General features: G+C 36.0%; 1 protein-coding gene across 2 annotated transcripts in view; it reads right to left on the reverse strand.

Annotated features, from left to right (window-relative positions):
* Hif1a (hypoxia inducible factor 1 subunit alpha) overlaps positions 1-21695 on the reverse strand; it is a 44498-nt gene that overhangs the window by 17856 nt on the left and 4947 nt on the right. Inside the window, exons 2-4 of one of the 2 annotated variants that reach the window (XM_040742934.1) lie at positions 2475-2665; positions 966-1111; positions 799-883 (exon numbers count right to left, since the gene is read on the reverse strand). In XM_040742934.1, the coding sequence (XP_040598868.1) occupies positions 799-883; positions 966-1111; positions 2475-2665 (422 nt within the window). Of the gene's footprint in view, positions 1-798; positions 884-965; positions 1112-2474; positions 2669-21695 lie in introns of both variants that reach the window. The other variant, XM_040742933.1, reaches the window with a different exon arrangement.

Raw genomic sequence — 21695 nt, forward strand, 5'->3', positions numbered from 1 at the left:
GCTTTCAAAGAGAAGAGACTCAATCTCGCCAGAGGGAATCAAGAAAGACTAGTATACTATGCAAGAAGATACTAGTGTGAAGAAACTTCAACTGCTGCCCCTGTAATCCAACAAGTACTTCACAAAACTCTTCAACAGTTACATGCTTCTTACTACTACTGTTACTGTGCAAGCATCCACAACGTATTATTCTTTTGCTTTTGACATGGGTCTCACTATGTAGCCTTGGCTAGCTTGAAACTAGTTATAAATCCCAGATTGGCCCAGAACTCAAGAGTTCTGCCTGTATCTGCCTCCCAAATGCTAGGATTAAAGGTGTGCAACACCATATGTGGGCCTTCCAACTAGTTTCCAATTAATGAAACATTCTGAGAAGTCAAAGCACTTACAATTCTGGTCAAACCCTGCCCCCCTCCCACTTAGGCATTAAGAAAGTTGGAACCCAAATTGCCCCTGTGTTTTCAATAATCATCTAAAATCCTATTACCTGCCATCTGTATTATGATTTCTTGCATTACTACTGTATTTTCATCTATAAATGTCTTGGTTTTTTATTTATTTTTCCATTTTGTCTACTTGTGTGTATAATTACTTATTAATTCAATGAATTTTAAAACATTTTTGTGAATTTCCTAAGCGTGGAATAACAGTTTTAACAAAGAACAGTATTAACATTAAATGTAAAATTACGTTCTCTTTTAAGTCAGTACATTACCAAGAAATAAAATAATTAGTAACAGTATCTGACTGAAAAAATCACCTTTCATATTAAATCAAACAACAGATTTTTCTTCTCACCATTTCTGTGTGTAAGCATTTCTCTCATTTCTTCATGGTCACATGGATGAGTAAAATCAAACACACTGTGTCCAGTTAGTTCAAACTGTAAACACACATTAAAAAAAATGAGATCTAGATCATATAATCAAGCACCCAGAAGGGTTTTTCATATACGGGGATTTTACCTGAGTTAACCCCATGTATTTGTTCACGTTATCAGAGATGTAAATCATGTCGCCATCATCTGTTAGCACCATAACGAAGCCATCCAGGGCTTTCAAGTAAAAGCAGTTCATCTGTGCTTTCATTTCATCTTCAACGTCCAGATCACCTGCAAGGGCACAAGAGGAAAGAAACAAAATGAGGCTTCATCTCAGATACTTCTAAACATCTACAGTACATTTATATGTATTTCTGTATATTTTCACAGGAGTTTTCAGTTGTCTTATATAACTGTTTAAAATGAATTTGCAAGTAAATCACCGGGAAAAAAAAGGATAATATTTTGGGAATGGAGAGGTAGCTCAGAGGTTAAGAGCACTGACTGTACTTCCAGAGGTCCTGAGTTCAATTCCCAGCAACCACATGGTGGCTCACAACCATCTACAATTCAATCTGGTGCCCTCTTCTGGCAGAACACTGTATGTGTAAAGAATAAATAAATCTTTAAAAAAAATTAAAAAGGATAATATTTTAAAAAGTAGACAGGCCATGCCTTTACACCCAGTACTAAAGAGGAAGAGGCAGGTGGATCTCTGTGAGTTCAAGGCAGCCTGTTGTACATAGATACAGATTAGCCAGGGTTACATGGTGAGACCCTGTCTTCAAAAAAAAAAAAAAAAAAAAAAAAGTATGTGTGAGGGTAGGAGATAGGTACAGCAGGAGGCAACGGAGAGAAAAGGTCAGTATCTTGAAAATGCCTAAATGAAGCTATCATGTGGAAGAATCGAGAATGTATTCTAGAGGATGAACAGTGAACTTCATTGGGTTATAACACTGATCATGCTAATAATGTACCAGGAGCTATAGAGTTATATTTACATGTTTAAAAATCAAGAGCAAACCGAAACAACTTACATTACAAAAAGGATTATTCTCACAGATAACTAAGAAAATCAAAGCTTGATTAAAGGAGGAAAGAATACTGAAAGGCACTTTTAAAAAGCATTGTGTGGGGGCCATGCTGGAGAGATGGCTCAGCAGTTAAGAGCACTGACTGATCTTCCAGATCAGCACATTCAATTCCCAGCACTGACAGCTGTGACTCCAGTTCCAAGGAATCTGACATCCTCTTCTGGCCTCTGTAGGTACTAGGCATACAAGTGTTGAAGGTAAAACATCCACTCACACAATAAAAATTTAATTATATACATGCAGTATTGCATGGCCAGAGAGATGGCGCCAGTTATGAATGCTTGCTGCTCAACCAACAGAACCGTATTTTGGACTCCAACACCCACATCAGGTTGCTCATAAATAACTATCATTCTAGCTCCAAGGGATCTGACACCCTCTTCTGGCCTCCACAGGTACCTTTATGAGCACATTAACATGTACACACATGAGTGAGCATACATAGACACACAGACACACAATAAATCTAAAAAAAAAAAGCATTGTGTCCACCTGCTAAAGTAATTTCTAGATGTTTTAAATTCTAACTTTTAGGTCTCTTATGTTCTTATAGAACTCACCAGCATCCAGAAGTTTCCTGACACGTAAGTAACTGATGGTGAGCCTCATAACAGAAGCTTTATCAAGATGTGAGCTCACATTGTGGGGAAGAGGCAACTGATGAGCAAGCTCATAAAAAACTTCCGACTCTTTGCTTCTCCGAGATCTCGCTGCATCTCTAGATTTTTCTTTTCGACGTTCAGAACTCATCCTACTTAACAGAAAAAAATAAAAAGACAAGAATGTATATATTAGTTTGTCTTAACTTGAATAAAACTAATTTTGCATTTTCCTGTGTACTGTATAAGGATTAGAAGAAGGCATGTAATTATGTAAGATTTGTATGGGAGATGAACAAAATTTTGTATAAATAGCTATACATATTTTGGATCACTGAAAACATAATAAATTCTTTTAAGATGTCCAAACTTTAAACATTTCCAAATTTACGGTAGCCTATCTGATGTCTCACAGTTATTCCAAAGCATTCTCAGCATAGAGAAAGCCCTAAATAAGTTTGAAGAAACTGAAATTGTAATTTTATGGGCAGTTTAAGATATCAATAGCTATAGTTTCTTTTGTTTTTGTTTTTGTTTTGTTTTTTTTTTTTTTGGTTTTTCGAGACAGGGTTTCTCTGTGGCTTTGGAGGCTGTCCTGGAACTCGCTTGGTAGTCCAGGCTGGTCTCGAACTCACAGAGATCCGCCTGCCTCTGCCTCCTGAGTGCTGGGATTAAAGGCGTGCGCCACCAACGCCCGGCGCTATAGTTTCTTTTGACATCAATACTTTCCCACCTACTCTGACTATGGGATTTTATATTAGCAGCTATGACAAGCTACCACCGTCAGGTTGCTTAGTTCCTTAAACACTCCTTGGCGTAATTGATACCAAATAAATGCAAGAATGTCGAAGAATTGTGAGTAAAGGTGATAGAAGCATCAATACAATGAATGATACATGCTGAAGAATCTTCCAGAAACAGATTTGTGTTGTGAAGTATTATTTTAGCTAGGCAAAAAATGTGTTAAAGATTTACTTATGCTTCAGAATATTACTTTATGTGAAGGCATTTCTGCTGCTTTTGTTAACGATGTAAAGATGTGTTGCATTTGTTCTCACCTTGACCGCCTAAGGTACCAGACTGATCTAATAAAGAGCTGAACAGCCAGTAGTTAGGCAGGAGAGGAATAGGTGGGGCTGGTAGGCAGAATAAGTAGGAGGAGAAAAGAACAAGAGAAGAGAATAAGGAGAGAATGAGGGAGAAAGAGAAGGACACAAGCATGGCCAGAAGTCAGGCAGCCACCAGCCAGACACGAGAAGCAGTGAAATAAGATATACAGGGTGAAAGAAAGGTAAAAAATCCTGAGCCAGAAAATAGGTGAACAGGATAAGTTATAAGAGCCAATAAGAAAAAAGCCTATGCTAAGGCCAGGCATTCATAACTAATATTAGTCTCTGTGTCATGATTTGGGGGCAGGCTGGTAGCCTAAAGAAGAAAAAGCCTGGTCCAGTTTGTTTAAGTCATATCAAGCAGAGCTGACTTTCTTTGCTTACCTTCCTAGCAACATGCTCTTCTAATTTGATTGTCAGGCTAAACCCGGCTCTCTGTTCTTAGTTGCTTCTATAAGCCTTCCACTATCAAATACTACTCTGTATGAGGTGCTTAGTTATCTCATAACAACAGTACCCTGTTTTATGAAAATAAACTGGGGTTCCATAGTTAAACAGCAATTGTGCAGCAAATAGGATAGGAACACTAGTGTCTGTCTTTATTCTTCCAGTCTTTTCTACTAATGGAGAATGCTGCCTCTATTTTATTCCTAAGCTCCAATCTTATTGGGTCAGTTATTTGCTAAATGTTGAAAGCAGCTTAGAATCTATTAAACATTTAATAATATAATAGGGACTTATTTTACTCAGTTCTTGTACTCTATGAAAGAAGCATGTTAGTTTCCTTCCTTTGAATGTGAGGCTGAAAACCACAAGCATAGAAATTACTTTCTTAAGTAACTGTCAAGCGTCCTCAGCAACTCTCTTGTTATACAATTCTCCAAGGTTAATAAAGAAAGTATACATTTGTTAGATTCTAAACTGCAATACAAAAATTTCAATTCAAATACTTAGTGAATGTGTCCAGCTTTTTGATATTGGGACACAACATTGTCATCAGCTGTGCAACTGAGCCACAAATTTCAATAAAACCTCATTAACTTACATTTTATGTAAGTTTACTATTACCTGTGTTAGCCACATTCATCAACATTGTGGAGCACATGTGGTTTGCGGGCCACTAGCTGGACACATCTGATTCTAGAGCAATTTGACTCAAGAACCATAAAATTTTAAGTAGGGCTATAAAGAAACTTGTCACAAATGGGGAGTTGGTATGATTAAAATACACTCCATACAGGTACAAAATTCTGAAAGAATAAAAATATTTTATAAGCCGGGCGTTGGTGACGCATGCCTTTAATCCCAGCACTGGAGAGGCAGAGGCAAGCAGATCTCTCTGTGAGTTCGAGGCCAGCCTCCAAAACAATACAGAGAAACCCTGTCTGGAAAAAAAAACAAAAAAAAATTTTTTAATAAAGAAAACATCACTTGGAGCTACTTATCTAAATGAACCAGTATATTCTTAATACTCTGCAATAATATATATATATATATGTATCAGAGCCACAAAAGAATTTCACAATGTCAATAGTTTGAACATTTTAAGTGTATTAAAAGTGCTTTGTTTTCCATTTGAATTTTGAAATGAAGTGTATAATAAAATAGTTTTTGAAACTCATTTAATTAATACAATACTCTGGGGGAGGGGGAGGAAGATAGCAGAGGTCCACTGGGTTATAATGGACACTAGCAAATGCTGTATACACACACACCCCTTTTTCAGGGTCTCACTGTATATCCCTGGCTGGCATTCACCTGTCTCTGCTCCCCAGCTATGGAATTAAAGACATGTGCCATCACACCTGGCACATTTTTCCTCTTTTAAATTTGTGTACAGTGGTGGCTGTGGGAAGCAGTACTCTACTTGGACAACCAGCGATCAACCTAAATACTAAGTCAGTCTAGGTGTAGAGAACCTTATAAGCAACTCAAAACACTTAACTACTCTTTCTTTTCTAAACCACTTAGCCAATCTAAACTACTTAAAAACAGCCACTCAATGAAGCACTTGAGTGGAAAAAACTGAAAGAAGCTTACAGGGTTTTAGAACCTGAACTGCCTACCCACTTATCTACTCCCAAGAAAGCTCTGTATTAGTCATCTACAGCAGAACTGCAGGATTCACAAAGAATATATTCACAAAGGAAATGAGCAGACTTGCAGCATGCAAAGTACTACCAATCCATTTGTGTTGCTTTTAAGTACAGATCAAGTGAAATTCTGCTTCTTCTATGTCCATATGAAGTGGTATTTCAGCCAAGTATATAAAGTTCTGTCTTTTGAATAATCTGCTTATCAGTTCTCACAACTATTCTAGATATAATACATATTAGTAAAATAGGTAAATATTTGTAGCATAGTGGTTTCTGCTAAAAAAAATGAGAGCACTCAACATAAAACTAATAATCTTAAAATTACTTTGTATAGCCAAGCAAGTGGTGGCACATGCCTTTAATCCCAGCACTTGGAAGGCAGAGGCAGGAGGATCTCTGTGAATTGAGACCAGCCTGGTCTACAAGAGCTAGTTCCAGGACAGGCTCCAAAACCCTGTCTCAAAAAAACAACATCATCAAAAAAATGTATTTTGTATAGAACTCCAGAAAGTATTTTAAACCACTTCCTTATTAAAGTTTACATACAAAGTTTGTGAATGAATTTGTTGTATTATGATAAGAGCCTATTATTCTTTAGGTGAAGAACACAAAATAATTATAGATGTTTTAAGACATATACTTGTGGAGGCAGAGGCAGGTGGATCTCTGTGAGTTTGAGGCCAGCCTGGTCTACAAAGCGAGTTCCAGGACAGCCTCCAAAACAATACAGAGAAACCCTGTCTCGAAAAACCAAAAAAAAAAAAAAAAAAAAAGACATATACTTGTGTTGTCTATTCATTATACCAGAAAGCCTGTTGGCTTCCTGACTTTAAGAAATGAAATTAGGGGCCCACTGGGTTAGAGTTCTTGCTGTCCTTGCAGATGACCAGAGTTCTGTACCCAGCATCTATGGCAGACAGTTTACAATTGCCTGTAACTCTAGCTCCATGGGAATCCAAGACTCTTCTCACTGCCACAGGCACTTGCACATATGTATACACACACACATATAGATAAATAAAATAAAATCTCTTAAAAAGGAACTGAAATTATGGAGACTGAGCCAGGAGATAGCAAGTTTGCTGTCAGCCTAAGCTACAGAACAAGAAAATGTCTCAAAACAAACAAAACACAAATGAACAATAACAGAAACCCTAAAATTGAATCACAACATTAAAAATACTGGCAGATGATAAGACTTATTAAAAATGGTTGATACATAAAGTTTTTAAATTATCCCTGAACTCTACTATTTGACACAAATCTTTGTGGCTTTGAAAAATAAGTTGTTCTTTCCTTTTGTTTTTTTTTAAAGTTGTGTTTTTTTTCTACAAGAAAAGACACTCGGAAATAAATGTTCAAGACGATGGTTACTTAAGAGAGTACTGGCTTTCCTAAATGATCTGTACCCATTTTTGTCTCTGCCAACACATGAATATATCTGTGCATGTGTACACACAATGTGCGAGTGCGTGTACACACACACACACACAGATTGAGGTTACAAAGTTAATAAAATAAGACCTGTCTTCTAGCTTAAGCAGTCTGGCTAAGAATTCATACTATTAATAATCACCAAGACAAATATTCATAAATCTAGGCTATTAATACAAAGTTTAAACTCTGTTGACTTAAAAAATCCAAATGCATAAAGAAATTACAGGGGTTAGCTTTCATTTGGCAAGAAGCATTAGTAATCACTAGTTGTCTAAAGATATTTCTTATAATGATAAATATCCAAGGCAAAACAAATCTGAGTGTCCCCTTTAGGAGATCTGAACAAGTATAAACCAGTTACCAAGATACCTTACAGGATGAAGTATCATGAGTTTTGAAAAGGTGAGGGTTTAAAAAAAAATACTAAGCACTTAGTAGCTCACTTAGAAAGCCCCCTCCCCTTTAAAAGGCAAGTGGCCTTCTTGAACCTCAGAATGGTAGAAATTGCTTTTTCATTCAAGAAATACTGAGAAGGGCTGAGGGATGACTTAGCAGTTAAGAACACTCACTGCTTTCACACAGGACAAGAGTTCAGTTTCTAAAACCCATACAGTGGTTCACAGCTGTCTGTAACTCTAGTTCCAGAGGATCTGATGCCCTCTTCTGGCCTTGGGGATACTGCACACACAAGGTACAATTACATACACACATGCAAAACATTCATACACATAAATAAACCCTTTTGCTACAGTAGAAAGAAAAACAGACCAGAAAAAATAAAAAATCATATGTATTCAATATGTTACAGAAAATTAGTTTATATTTTATTGTTTATAATAAATAAATTTATGTTAGTTTGACTATATACATCAAGATTGTGCTTATGGACAAAGAATACATAGTGTTGAAGGTTTACTGAAGGTGACTTAATGCAATATTTCCACATGCTGGTCTAACTATATACCATTAATCACTTGAGAAACGATACACATTTCAACTACCAGTTCCTCATCTTTATAAAGTCTAACTCAGCAGACCTAAGGCAGAAATATTTTTTTACTCCGAAGAAAGTATAATATTTGAGAGTCACTGTCTCTACTCTCTGCCTGGATCCCCTTCCCAACACACGATGGAAAATTTATGTGAGAAACTTTCAAGACTCAATTCAAACACCATTTTGTTTGTTTTGTTTCTAGTTTAGCATTTTCCCAAACTGCTCCTCCCTTGTAGTCCTCTAGTTAGCTGGCTATCTTCATTCATATTCTTTAGAACTCTCAAGCTTCTTCCAGAAGAAAACTGTCTCATTTACTTCTGTGTTCTCAGCACAAATGTGCATAAGTTTGACTTTGATATCAAGAAAAGAACTAACAGCCTCTTCAACATCCCTTTTAAATATCTCCAAATTTATGCTCTGTCAGTACTCCTATGATCTTACAGTTTTGTTTGTGACAGGTTTCCTGTAGCCAAGGCTGGCCCCAAACTACTGACCCTTCAGCTTCCATCTTCTTATACTGAGATGACGGGAATATGCCACCATGCTTGGAAGTCCAGTGCAACAAAGTCAATACTGGGCACAAAGCATTTTTACTGGAATTAACTATATTTATTGGCATAAGTATCTGAAAATGTAAGTAAGCATATTAGATGGAGGGCATAAACCTTAAAGTCTTTCATTTCCTTTCTACTTGCTTTGTCTTTTTTTTCCTACAATAGTTACCAGAATAATTTTTTTAAACAGGAAAGTCATAAACTCCTTTGCTTTAATTGTTCATCCTTTAATAAAAGTCAAAGCCAAAGTCTACATAGCAGCCCATGTGTGTCTCAAGAATTGCTCCATTGCCTCTGATTTCATCTTCCACTTACCTTAGCCCTCCTCTTCCTTATTCTTGCCTTTTCTCTTTTCTTTTTTTGAGACAGGATATCTATATAGCCCTGACTACCCTGGAACTCACTCTGTAGACCAGGGTGACTTTCAAATCAGAGACCCACCTGCCTCTTGCTTCCCAAATGCTGGGATTAAATAAAGGTGTGCACTATCACACTGGTCACTTTGCTCTAACTACACTGGTTCCTTGCTGTTCTTTAAAGCTTCACCTTCCCTCCAGAACCTTTTCACTATTTGTTCTGGAACACAGCTCCCTAACACCCAACAAAACTTACCCTTCCACTTTTTTCAGGTTTTCTTTCAGTCTCACATTCTCATTGCGACGAATAACTACTGCCTCCATTCTGATTCTCTTGCCCTGTTCTATTTTCCCAGAAGACTTAATCACCTATACGTGTAAATCAATGTATTTGTCGCAATATTTATTTTCTACTGCACAAACCCACACTCACACTCAAACGTAATTACTTTTACAAAGGCAGGGATTTTTATCTGTTCTGTTCAACTTATACATTCCAAGTTCTAAGAACAATTCTTGACTTATAAAATGTTTGACAACTGGTGGACAAATACATGAATTATTAAGTTGTTCTCTTTCCTTTTCTTTGAGAAAGGGTCTTGTTATGTATCCCTTGCTTTAGTATTCCTGCCCCTGCCTCCTGTATAGCCAAAATTATAAACATATGTCACCACATCTGGCTTAATTGAAAATTTATTGACTGGCTGGAATAGATACATATATATGTATGATTACCAAAATAAATACAGCAATGACTAACCATGACAGCTAATATAAATATACATATAAATCCATTCATTTACCTAGCACAATCCTAACACATGAAAGAAACAACAAAATGTTTAGTAAACAAATCATGAACTAAATGTGAACACAGGCTAATTTAGGCATTAGCTAGGTTTTTTTTTTTTTTTCTTAAGACAAGGTCCAGCTGTGTTGATCAGGATGGTTGCAATCTCTAGACCTTCTACCTCAGCTCTCTAAGTACTGGATTACACACATAGCACTCATGTCTTTTACGATTTTTGTCCTGAGCTAATGTGGTCACCAAAATGTACAAATTACATTTTGAATCTATTGAGTCAATCTATGTGTGTATATGTACACATGAGAGGACCAAAGGACAAGGCAGGTATCTTCATCTATCACTCTTCTGAGACAGGCTCTCTTACTGATCTGGGAGATCTTGTTTCCACCTCACAGTGCTGGGCACTGGGCAGCCACACCTGGCTTTTAAAGTGGATGTTAGGATTTGAATTGAGGTCCTCATGCCTGCATAGTGGTGTTACTCACTACGCCGCTTCCCTAGCCCCAAAATTTATTATCTTATAAACACATCTCCCAAGTCCCGCCAGAAACAGGATTGAATTAATTTTGTTTTCTACAATCTTTACCCAAAAGTGTTGTTAGTGTTCAGTAAATTAGTTCCACATCAATTTTCCATTTTAAAAAAGGGATAGACATTATTCTTAAACAAGTACTTTATATTTGTTTTTAAAAGTATTTTTATTAATAGGCTCTTTTCATCTGTCAGTAAAACTAGAGTATCTAAACCTGATAACATTAATACAAATAAATCACAAATGGGGAAACCCAGCAAACCTAGGTACAAGTTATAGTTTTGGCATTATAAAATATCTTCTGAATTCTAACCAATAAACTTAAAAATTAAACTTTAGTTGACATAGTGTTGCATGCCTTTAATCACACACTCAAGGCAGAGGCAGGTGGATCTCTGTGAGTCCAAGACACTGCAAGTGCCAGGGCAGAAAAGGGTACACTGAGAGACCCTGGCTCAGTAACAGACAAACGGGGTGGGAGGCGGTTGTGCTGGCTGAGTTTATTCTCTTCTGCCGCCGCCACCACCACCACCACCACCCAAAAATGAAGTAAAGGAGGCTAGAGAGATGGTTCATCAGTTAAGAGCTGAACTTCCAAAGGACAAGAGATTTGAACCTATACTCATGTTTAGCTCTAGAGGATCAGAGGCCTCAGGCTTCTAAGGGCATCTGCATTCACATAGATACCTACATGTGCACGCGCCCACACCCACAAAATTAAAAATAAATCATAAGAAGGAAAAGAATAAGACATAATAGAATACTTCTCTAGTTGCATGAAGGCTTAGGCAGAAGATTCACTTGAGTTCAAGAGTTGAGGTGACACAGTGAGACCCTTTCTGAAAAAATACAAAGTAGTAACTTGACCTTTTACATATTTCCAGGAAGACTAGAAACTTAACAATCTAATTTTAAGATTTTGAAAATTCTGTATGAATTATCTGAAACTAATTTATCAGAACTATTTGAATAAAGAAAAAATAAGTATTTATATATGTCAAAGGTCAATCACTGACTAGATTTCCTATATTGGACACAGAGGAGTAAGGCCCAGAAATCTTTTAAAAGAATTCCCTTTGGGGATTGTGATGCATGTTAAAATTTGTTATAATGGGCTAGTGAAATGGCTTAGTGGTTAAGAGCACTGGTTGCTATTGCAGAGGGCCTGGGGTTCAACTAACCATCTGCAACTCTAGTTCCAGGGGATCCAATACCATCTTCTGGCTTCCATGGGCAATGCATACATGTGCTGCTCAGACATACATACAGGCAAAACACCCACATACATACAATTTTAAAAACCTGGAATAATTCATATTATAATAAAAACTGCACACACATTTTCTATGTTCTTAGCAAAGCACCTTATAGTATACCAGGGATCAAAGATTTGTTGAGTGTTCCAATAACTATGGATCAAGAGGCATTGTTTTATTATTTAGTAATAATCAAAAAACAAAAACTAACCTAACAAATCAAATTTCAATAGGCATAAAACTAAACAGGCAGTTATTAACTAGATAAGATAAAAACCAGCAGAGAACTGGCTTTATATCAAATTTAATAAATACAGGCCAGTAATTTTTGAAAAATGGCAGCGATATTTTTTGCTATAGTAACTAAATATACTATAAAACACTATGTAGTGTGAGATTTAATTGATGGAAATACACTACAAAAATAATGACAAAAAGTTAAGTATTCCTGTGAATTTAATAAAATATAAAATAATACTGCCTCAAAAATATGAGTAGGGTTCAAAGACAGTCAAATAAATAATTTTGTGGTCCCCTCCCCCCCCCCCCGTTCTCTGAAATTCATGTGTGTATGTTGCTGGGGATGGAAGCAAGGGCTTTGCACATGAAGATCAAAAAAAAAATCACGTTTAAACACCTTTATGAATGCTACAGCTGTCATAAGAATTAGTGGTTCATCAGTAACAGCTGTGTTAATGGTTTTACCTAAATCATACCAGCTACTCCCCACTGAACAGTGGGTGCTCAGTAGAGATGCAACCCCAAACCCCCACAAGATGTTTCAATTCCTGGTTGGCTGAATCTACCGATGTGCACCCAAGGCTACAAAGTGCAGACAGCACCTTCCTTGCATTAGTCATGCTTCTGTATTCTAGGCAATTGCTTCCAAAAGCCCCTTCCACCTCCACATTAAAGATACCAATATCTGCAGAAGTTCCTGTCTCAAATAAAATGGTAACATTCTCTAGAGGATTTATAGTTGCTACACTGTTGAAGAATGATTGTGTGTTGTTCAGTAGAAATACTACTTTCCACCAGAATGTTTTAATCCCTACTTGGCTGGATCTATAGATACATCACCCAAGAGCAAACAATACCTCTTTCAGATTATTTGATTAGATACTGTGACACAGTAATAGATTCAAATTTAGGCAAGAGAAACTAAACTTTTTGTATATATCGAAGAGATTATGTCATTTAAAATGATTTCCTTGAATATGATGGATGATTAAGTTTTATAAAAGATTAGAAGTATACACACAGAAATCATACTTCGAAGTTTTCCCCCTCATTAGTTCTAAAAGTTAACCATGATGAAGAAGTTGTAAAATGATGACAAAGAAGTTCTTGTAATACAAGAATCTCTACTCACCATCTACTCTAATTGCTCCCAACCAATGATAGTAAATTTTCTGAGTAAAAACCCTCTGATCTCATTTCCATGTCTGTGAAAATGGTAACATTATCATATGTAGTAGTCTCAGATTCCATGTGAAAAAAGATGCCTCCATATTTAAAGTGGTCTATGCCTTTCTACATTTCAGACACTTAACACGTAATTTTAAAGTTAAAATAAAATGAGAGTTACCTTCAGACATTTAAAAGACAGACAGATCTGGTGACTTATTACAACATGGCAGGACTTCAATCAAAGAAGTCAAAGCAGTGCTAAAGGCACATTTTATGAGAATTACAAAACTGTTTTCATTTTGGTGGAAATTAAGTATATTCTGGATTATAAATGATCCCTATTTTTAATTTTATGTGCATGGATGTTTTGCTTGCCGGTGCCTGAAGAGATGAGAAGGTGTCAGATCCATGGAACCAGAGTTACAGATGGCTGTGAGCGACCATGTGGGCACTGGGAATCAAACCCAGGTTCTCTGGAAGAGCAGCCAGTGCTCTTCACTGCCGAGCTATCTTTCCAGCCTGACCTCTACATAGTTTTACACTCCTGCCATAAGTGTTTTTGAGGTGATCAGGCTGATATCAGATAATCACTAAAAAGGTTACTTTGTTTATTTAAGATCTCACATTGTAGCCTAAGGGATTACAGGAATGACTAGGAACATCCACAATTTGTTAAACACTACCATGCTCTAGCCCAAGTTAATCTGGGATCCCCTACCCTTTTGAAATAGTGTACAGGCGGGGCTTGAACTTGAGATTCTTCCATATCAGCCTCATCAGGGCTTGGATTACAGTCATGGACCACTACACTCAGCTCAAGATTACATCCAGTTCCCAGCACTAACACTGTGATGCCCAACCTGCTGTCACTTCAGGTCCAGGGGATCTTATGCCCTCTACTGGCAGGTATACATGCAGCACAGACACACACTCAGGCAAAACACCTGTACAAATAAATTTTTAAAAATCTTGAAAAATAATGTTGAAAACCTAAATCCAGGCCATTATGTTCCAAGAACCCTAAGCTTAAAAATCATACTGTACTAAAAAATATAATAAAGTAGAACATAGTAAAAATAACTATATCAAAACTATTCAGTTATAGCCTGAACCATCAAAATTATTAGTGTAATTAGTAACATAATTAGTGTATCAATGAATTTGATACACAAATATCTGTAATACATGAGTAATTGCAGGCCATAGTTGTTTAATGCTAGCTTTGTGATTAATAGTTAATAGAAAATGTTTGTTTATAGGTGTAGTTGTATGTGTGTGTGACACATGTGTGCTTGTGTGTATTGGAAGCCAGAAGAGGATGTCAGATTCCCTGGAGCTTGAGTTACAGGTGGATGTGAGTGCCTGTAATGTGAATGCTGGGAATTGAACTCAGGTCTTCTGAAAGAGAAGCAAAGCACTCTTAACTGCTGAGCTATCTCTCCAGTTCCTAAAGAAAAATAGAAAAAACAATCAACTTATTCATATTTAATAAGGCAATATTTCTTAATCCATTCACAGTGGAGGCTCTAACTTAAGAATCATTTAAATACAATTTTAATTGTGTTGTCTACAAAGACAGGCAATTTCCAGCTTTCCTTTACTAATAAGTTAAAAACTATTTGACAGGATTCTTGATACCAAAAGAATATGAAAATATCTATAAGTTCCTGCTCTATAACAACGGAAAATCCATTCCCTCTTTATTAGTATCACTATGGAAAATATTTAGGATACATTACAAAACAAAACAGAACCTTTAATATGCAAAGTCTAGATATATGTGGAAAAAACAAAGAGGAGCATTAATTATTTTACCATGGTTACAGTTCATTTTAACTTGGCTCAAGGACCTCATTCTTTATTGGATTAGAAAAAAGCTTTAATAATTTTAAACAGACTCTTCAAAGTTCAAAAGAGTGGAACTCTTCTGAAAACAATTTAATAAGCATTAAAAAGTGAATGTTGAGTACCAAGAACTGTTCTCACTTTTGCACATCCTCTAAAGTAATGATTTCTATTACTTTAACCCATACGCCAGACCTAGAGACACACGTGCCATTGTCACTTTATTTCTTAAGAAGATAGAATAGCAGAAAATGATCGATAAATTTGTTAATTATAAGAGAAAAAATTTAAAAAACAGCTACAGAATACCAATTTGGCTCATTTGCAACAAAAACCCACAACCCATTATTGCAATGCCAGTATTGGTCACAGTCTTGCCCTATGTGTGAGGTGGTGATAATCTCAGAGACAACCAAAAAATCTACAGTGAGTCACTTGACTCATGTAATCAGAAAATCCCATTCACATAGCTAACAATGAATAACTCAAGCAGGGCAAACTGGCATTCTTCCAGGAAACTGATAGCCAAATAAGGAAAGGAGTTTCTTTTCATTTTTCTTTAATCATAAACTACATGCATGTAGATGTGTGAATGTTACATTCTTTAATTCTACATAGGTAGCCTGTGAAGGGCAGAGTTACAATAGCATGCAAATACAGAAGTATACATGCCAAGTAACAATCAGATAAAGCCAGAAATTACATTCTGAAGACACAGAATTTGAGATTCTCAATTTAACTGTCTCTTAAACCAAAGCTAAACAGTGTGAGCTACAACTGTGTTTTCTTAAGTACACTAGTCGAGTAATATTTCATCACATGCAATAAAAAGAATACTTCTAGGGTTTCTTTCAAATTAACCATTAGAGATGATAAAGTTCAAGAAAATGGCACTCTTTTAAAGCTAGAGAGATACTTTCACAGTTTAGAGCAGTCATTGCTCTTAGAGGGGGACTGGGCTAGATTCCTAACACCCATATGGCAGCCAGGTCACAACCATCTGTAACTCCAGTTCTAAGGGATATAATGCCCTCTTCTGACCCCTTTGGGCACTGTACATACATGGTGTATATATGTACAAACAAAACACATATAAAAAATAAAAAGTAAAGAAAGAAAATGGCACTCAATACTGGAGAAAGTATAAACTAGTTCAAACTTTCGTGGAAATAATAGTCAATGCAATTGAAAGTATTATGAAATGACAGGTTTTTGACCCAGTGACTCCATTTCTCAAGTTAAGCAACGTGAATTAAAAGCCATTATTAATCCTACCTCTGTTAATGACAGGGAGCTTTAGATTTACTCTAAATATGCCAAGTAGGGAAATAGGAGAACATTTATACAATGTAATGCCTTTCATTCAGCCTTTCAAACAGCACTATTTATTGGCAATATTTAAGTGTTTGCTATATACACCAAGACAAACATTTTTAGTTAACCCGTTAATAGTCCCCTGTAAATTATATCCTAGCTACAGTCTTCGGAAGCATCTACCCTTCTGATGACTTTTGGTTTTGTCTGTTTTTTTTTTTTTTTTGAGAATTAGTTTTGCTGTAAAGGTCATAATGATAAGCAGACTATATCCAATATCTAAAGAAAAGTGAGAGCCATACACACTTGGCTACACCCTCAGCGCTATTATCTTGTTTAACCACCATTCCTATAGAATTCTAAAGTCTTCTCCATTTTTAAGACTGGAAAAAAAATACAGATTTTTTAAAAAAGTAGGTTACCCTACATTTTAAACAGATATATGCACACACACCCAAATGTGAACAAGGGTCTCTAGGTAGTGAAGTAATAGGTGTTCATAATTTCTGTGTATCTGCATAGTTTTCAAATCTTTTCTATCCATTAAAACCTCTTAAGTTTCATTAAATATCTTTAAAATGGATTAGCAAATCAAATGATTTTGAATGTATCCAGAGAATTCCTACTTAAATGTCAAAGGTAATGATCAAACCCCAACTTTGTTTTATTATAATATACCTGTACCTAATATGTCCAATGTTTTCTTTCTGCGTCTGTGTATGCTTAGGTGTACATGTGTGGAGAGATCAGCAAATAAACTCAAGTGGTTCCCCAAATACAATCCAAACAATCCAACTTTTTTCTTTGAGACACGGTCTCTCAGTGGCCTGGAACTCACCAAGTATGCTAGACTGGCTGGCCCAGCAAGCATCAAGGATCTTCCTGTTTCACCAAAGCTGTGACTGTACATGTTATACCATAGCCAGCTTTTTAAAGAGGGCTTCTAGGAATTGAATGCAAGTTCTCTACAAAGAGTACTGACTGAGCCGGGCGTTGGTGGCGCACGCCTTTAATCCCAGCACTCGGGAGGCAGAGGCAGGCGGATCTCTGTGAGTTCGAGGCCAGCCTGGTCTACAGGGCGAGTTCCAGGACAGCCTCCAAAGCCACAGAGAAACCCTGTCTCGAAAAGCCAAAAACAAAAAGCAAAAAACAAAAAAACAAAAGAGTACTGACTGAATTATCTGCCTAGCCCACAGGCTTTCTTTTCAAGTTATTAATAATTTTAATACCATAGTAGGGCTAGGGGGAGAAAGAAGTATGGCTACCTCCATGGCTAGTTTAAACCCTGTAATAGTTTATTGAACAAAATCTTGAAGCCAGTCATGAGACCACTGGGAGAAAATGATGCTAATATCTACTACAAATATGGGAGAAGGCAATTGTGCTAGCCTTATTACTGTTATCCTTACCAAGATTTAAGAAATTTTTGTGGAGATGTTGGGAAGAGAATTTAAGTATCTATTAAGAAAAATTAAAGAATATTACCCTTTAACTTTCTTCTTTTTAGGTAGTGCCAGAGAAAAAAGACAGCTGAAGGAGAAAATACAGTGAGGAGAAACAAAGAATTAAAGGGAACCCAAAAGGGCTCAGACAAAGGAGTGAGACAGCTGAGGAATAGCGCCTCAGACTAGATGTGATAATGCAAAGGAGAACATGAAGTGCTCTGATATAAAGATCTTCCGGTACGCAAGAACTCTGGGCTGGGAACAGCTTGTGGACTCTGCATGTTGATAGACAATCAATCAAAACAGAAGAAACGTTATACTTCAGTAGTTGCTGAGGTCATGTGCCTTCATCTTTGTTTTAAGATATCCACATTACAGGTCTGAAACACATAACTAATGTTCCCAAGTAGAAATATAGCACTCTAATGGCATTCAAAAGAAGATTTATGTTATGATACACATTTAATAGATTTTAAACAGACTCCAATAGTTTAAAGCTTATTTACCATATGTAAATCATACTCATTGATAGGAATGAATTGATCTCTAGCTAAAGGTCATCAATTATGCTTCAAATTAAAGCTTCAATATTATGATATAGGCCTTGAAATCTCAAAATTAGAAGTATAATCTCAAATTAAACATTAAATGATATTTATCTGCACTACTTAAAAGCACTATGTGCTTTTCAAAAAGATGTTCTCAAAGTTGTATCATACTTACTCAAGAAGAAGAAGGAAAATTCAGTGGATCAAATGCTGAATATTAATATTTCTCAGGGGTAAAAACTATTAAAGACTGTATAAGCTTAAGGGTAATGCTAATGATATGCTAGCCTCTATAAAACAATTTTTGTTCTATTTCATGTTTTGACTTCCTGAGACATAGCTCAGGCTAGCCTCAAGACTTGGCAATCTTCCTGCCTAGGCTTTCATTGTGCCAGAATATAGGCTTTCATTTTCTAAATAGTTGTTGTAATAATTTTATTTTCAATTTTTTCCCTATCTTTAAGTCAAAGTCTTTTTATCTTGTAAATAAATTTATACTCATCTCAAAGGCCTAAAATTAAAGGAAGACATAATTAATCAGTTAATAGTAACAAAATCTAGAAACAACGTCTAACACAAGGCAAATGCTAGCAAAACCAAAATAACACCAAACATTATCATATAAGTATTAGGTCACACCAGCTAGTTAGTAATAAAACTGAGTTTTAAACTTAGGCATTCCTTTTTTGTATGTGTGTGAGACAGGGTCTCTTTATATAGCTCTGGTTGCCCTATGTATGTCCTTTGTAGAGCAGGGTAGTCTTGGATTCCCAGAGAACTGCCTGCCTCTGCCTCCTGGGCGCTGGGATAGGAGTATATCCACATAAACCCAGGCATTCTTAACAGCAGTGCTTTAACTCATAATACCACCTCTCTAGAGCCACTATGCTATAAGAACACGTGGTTAAGACACAAAAAGGAAATTCTAACAAAAAGTGAAAAAGGATATGAAAGTATATTAAATAGTATAATTTTAGCTAATAAAATCATATCTACGTGCTTATATAAAAAACAGATTTGGGGAAATTATTCACTCAATAAAGTGTCTGATACATAAGCATAAAGACTCAAATTCAACCCCCAGAAGAGTCGGCTTGGTATTGCATATCTGTAATCCCATTGCTGGGGAGGCAGAGAGGGGCAGATCCCTGGAGCTCACTGAACATCCAGCCTAGCCTAATCTGTGAGCCTCAGGTCCCAAGTAGGAGACTGCCTCAAAAAACAAGGTGTATAGTTCCTGAGCTATGACACTGGAGGTTGGCCTTTAATTTACACACACACACACACACACACACACACACACACACACACGAGATGAATATTAAGTGTCAACAGTGATCTTTAAATGACATAATTACAAGCACATTTTCTACATACTTTTAGGTATTTCACTAATGTTTTGCTATGATTTTGAACAATCACTTTAAGATTATATAATTAAATTCAGGCTGTTCACTATGTCTTGTTCATAATAGCACAATAGTAGTGGTACATCCATGCCAAGTATTATAGTAGTTAAAAGGAATGATGTAGTTCTTATAGCAAACAATGAAAGATAGTTAAGATATAGTATTAAAGGAAAAAAGATTAAGTGAAGGAATACATGTAAACCAAAGCTGGGCACAACAAATATATTTTAAGCTATATAAATAGGGAATTATGTGAATTAAAATGATCTATCAGAGACACAATAAACTTTAAGAGTAATTGCTTCATCAAGCTGGTAGTGGTGGTAGTTAAGGAAGAGAACTTTCAATTTTTCTTCTACTCTATAATTTTCTCTCTCTCTCTCTCTCTATATATACACATATATATTTGTACTATGTGTGGATAGATATTACAATAAAAACAGAAATATGCTGTAATTGTGTTGTGTTTTAAAAAGAAAAAAAGTTTAAATGTTCTCTGAGAAGGCTTGGATTGTAGCCGGGTCATAAAAACCTAAAGGCCAGATCTGAAGTGTATCCAAATTCTTCAAGAGATTCTGGAATGTTCTTTGTTTACTAGAGCAAAACTGAATTGATTACCTTCTTCAAGGTAGTAGACCTCAATAGTACTGTTACCTCCAAGCCTGCAACACTATGGTTGTCCTATGGATGACCCTTCCAGTAGATAGAGTACTTTTATTTTAGTCATTGTTATTCCATCAACAAAATACTTGTACAGTTAACAGCTATCATTAATATTCTAATTATTCTATATCATATTTGTGTAAGGGTACATACATACATTCAATGCTTGTAACAAAGGAAACAGAGGCATGGGAAGCTAAGTATTACTCAGTGGTACACAATGGCATTTTTGGCAGCCAGGTTCCAGAGAATATGCACTTATCCACTCGAGATGGACCGGTGTACCACACATAATAAATGTTTGCTAAAGATCAAACAAGAGTGAATACTTTCCACACGTTTACCTAGCAGACTTTCCACACCCATACACAGATGCCTTGTTTACTCAGTGTTCTGAACATAGAGAACAGAGAGGCATTTTTAACATACCATAAAGGATACTAACTTACTTCCTAGGCCTTGGACACATTACACAGCTATGCTTATTAACTAAATATGTCCTCTAGTTTGGCTCTAATAAATAGAAAACGTATCAAAAAGGTGACAGAAAATTAAATTCAAGATTTAAAAAAGCATGAGATTCCAAATCGTAAGAAGGGTTTCTATGAAAAATAATGAGGGGATATAGGAAAAGACTTGAAAAAAAGAAAACAGCACCCTTTAAGATCTTCTGCAGTTTCTGTATTCATCCAATTATCTTCTATTAGTTTTTTCATTTGTTCATTCAAATACTTAGGGCTCACGTGTGCCAGTATTTCTTATTAGATGTTCTTCAAATTCAATCTATTTGAGACTTTGCCTATAGAAGCATGCACCCAATTTTATAATGGATAAAAGGAGCGGTCTCTTTACAGAAACTTGCTTAGTGTCTACATTTATAAGAAAATACCCATAAGAACTAAAATATATCAAACTACTTTAAGACTCCAAATTTCCACCCTTAAACTCTGCTTATTTTTTTTTAACAGTGGTTTTAGTTGGACAAACTTATCTTCACAAACTATTAGGAAATGGGGGTAAATAGAAAACACTTGTCACTCTTCAGTGAAAACAGTAATACTTTTGATTTGTCTAATTATGACAGTTCTAAACAACCAAGGATTGAAAACATAAGCTATGTTCCACCACTAGCTTTTTCCCATTAACAAGAAAATAAAATTCCAAAATGACACCTTAAAATAATCTTTATATTTAGTATTCTAACCAAGTAGAATTCAATGAGAAAACATTAATAAGTGATAGTGGACATGAACAGAAAAATTAAATGAGATCATTCTGTTTTATAAAAATGGTACCATTTCAATTACTATCTTAATGAGGTTTTATTTTCACCAGAACAAGTAAGCACTAGTTGACACTAAATATTTCTGATAAAAGTCTAGTAGGCCAACTCTTTCTAAGCTACT

The sequence above is a fragment of the Mesocricetus auratus genome, unplaced genomic scaffold (assembly GCF_017639785.1).
Source record: "Mesocricetus auratus isolate SY011 unplaced genomic scaffold, BCM_Maur_2.0 Super-Scaffold_15014, whole genome shotgun sequence".
NCBI lineage: Eukaryota > Metazoa > Chordata > Mammalia > Rodentia > Cricetidae > Mesocricetus > Mesocricetus auratus.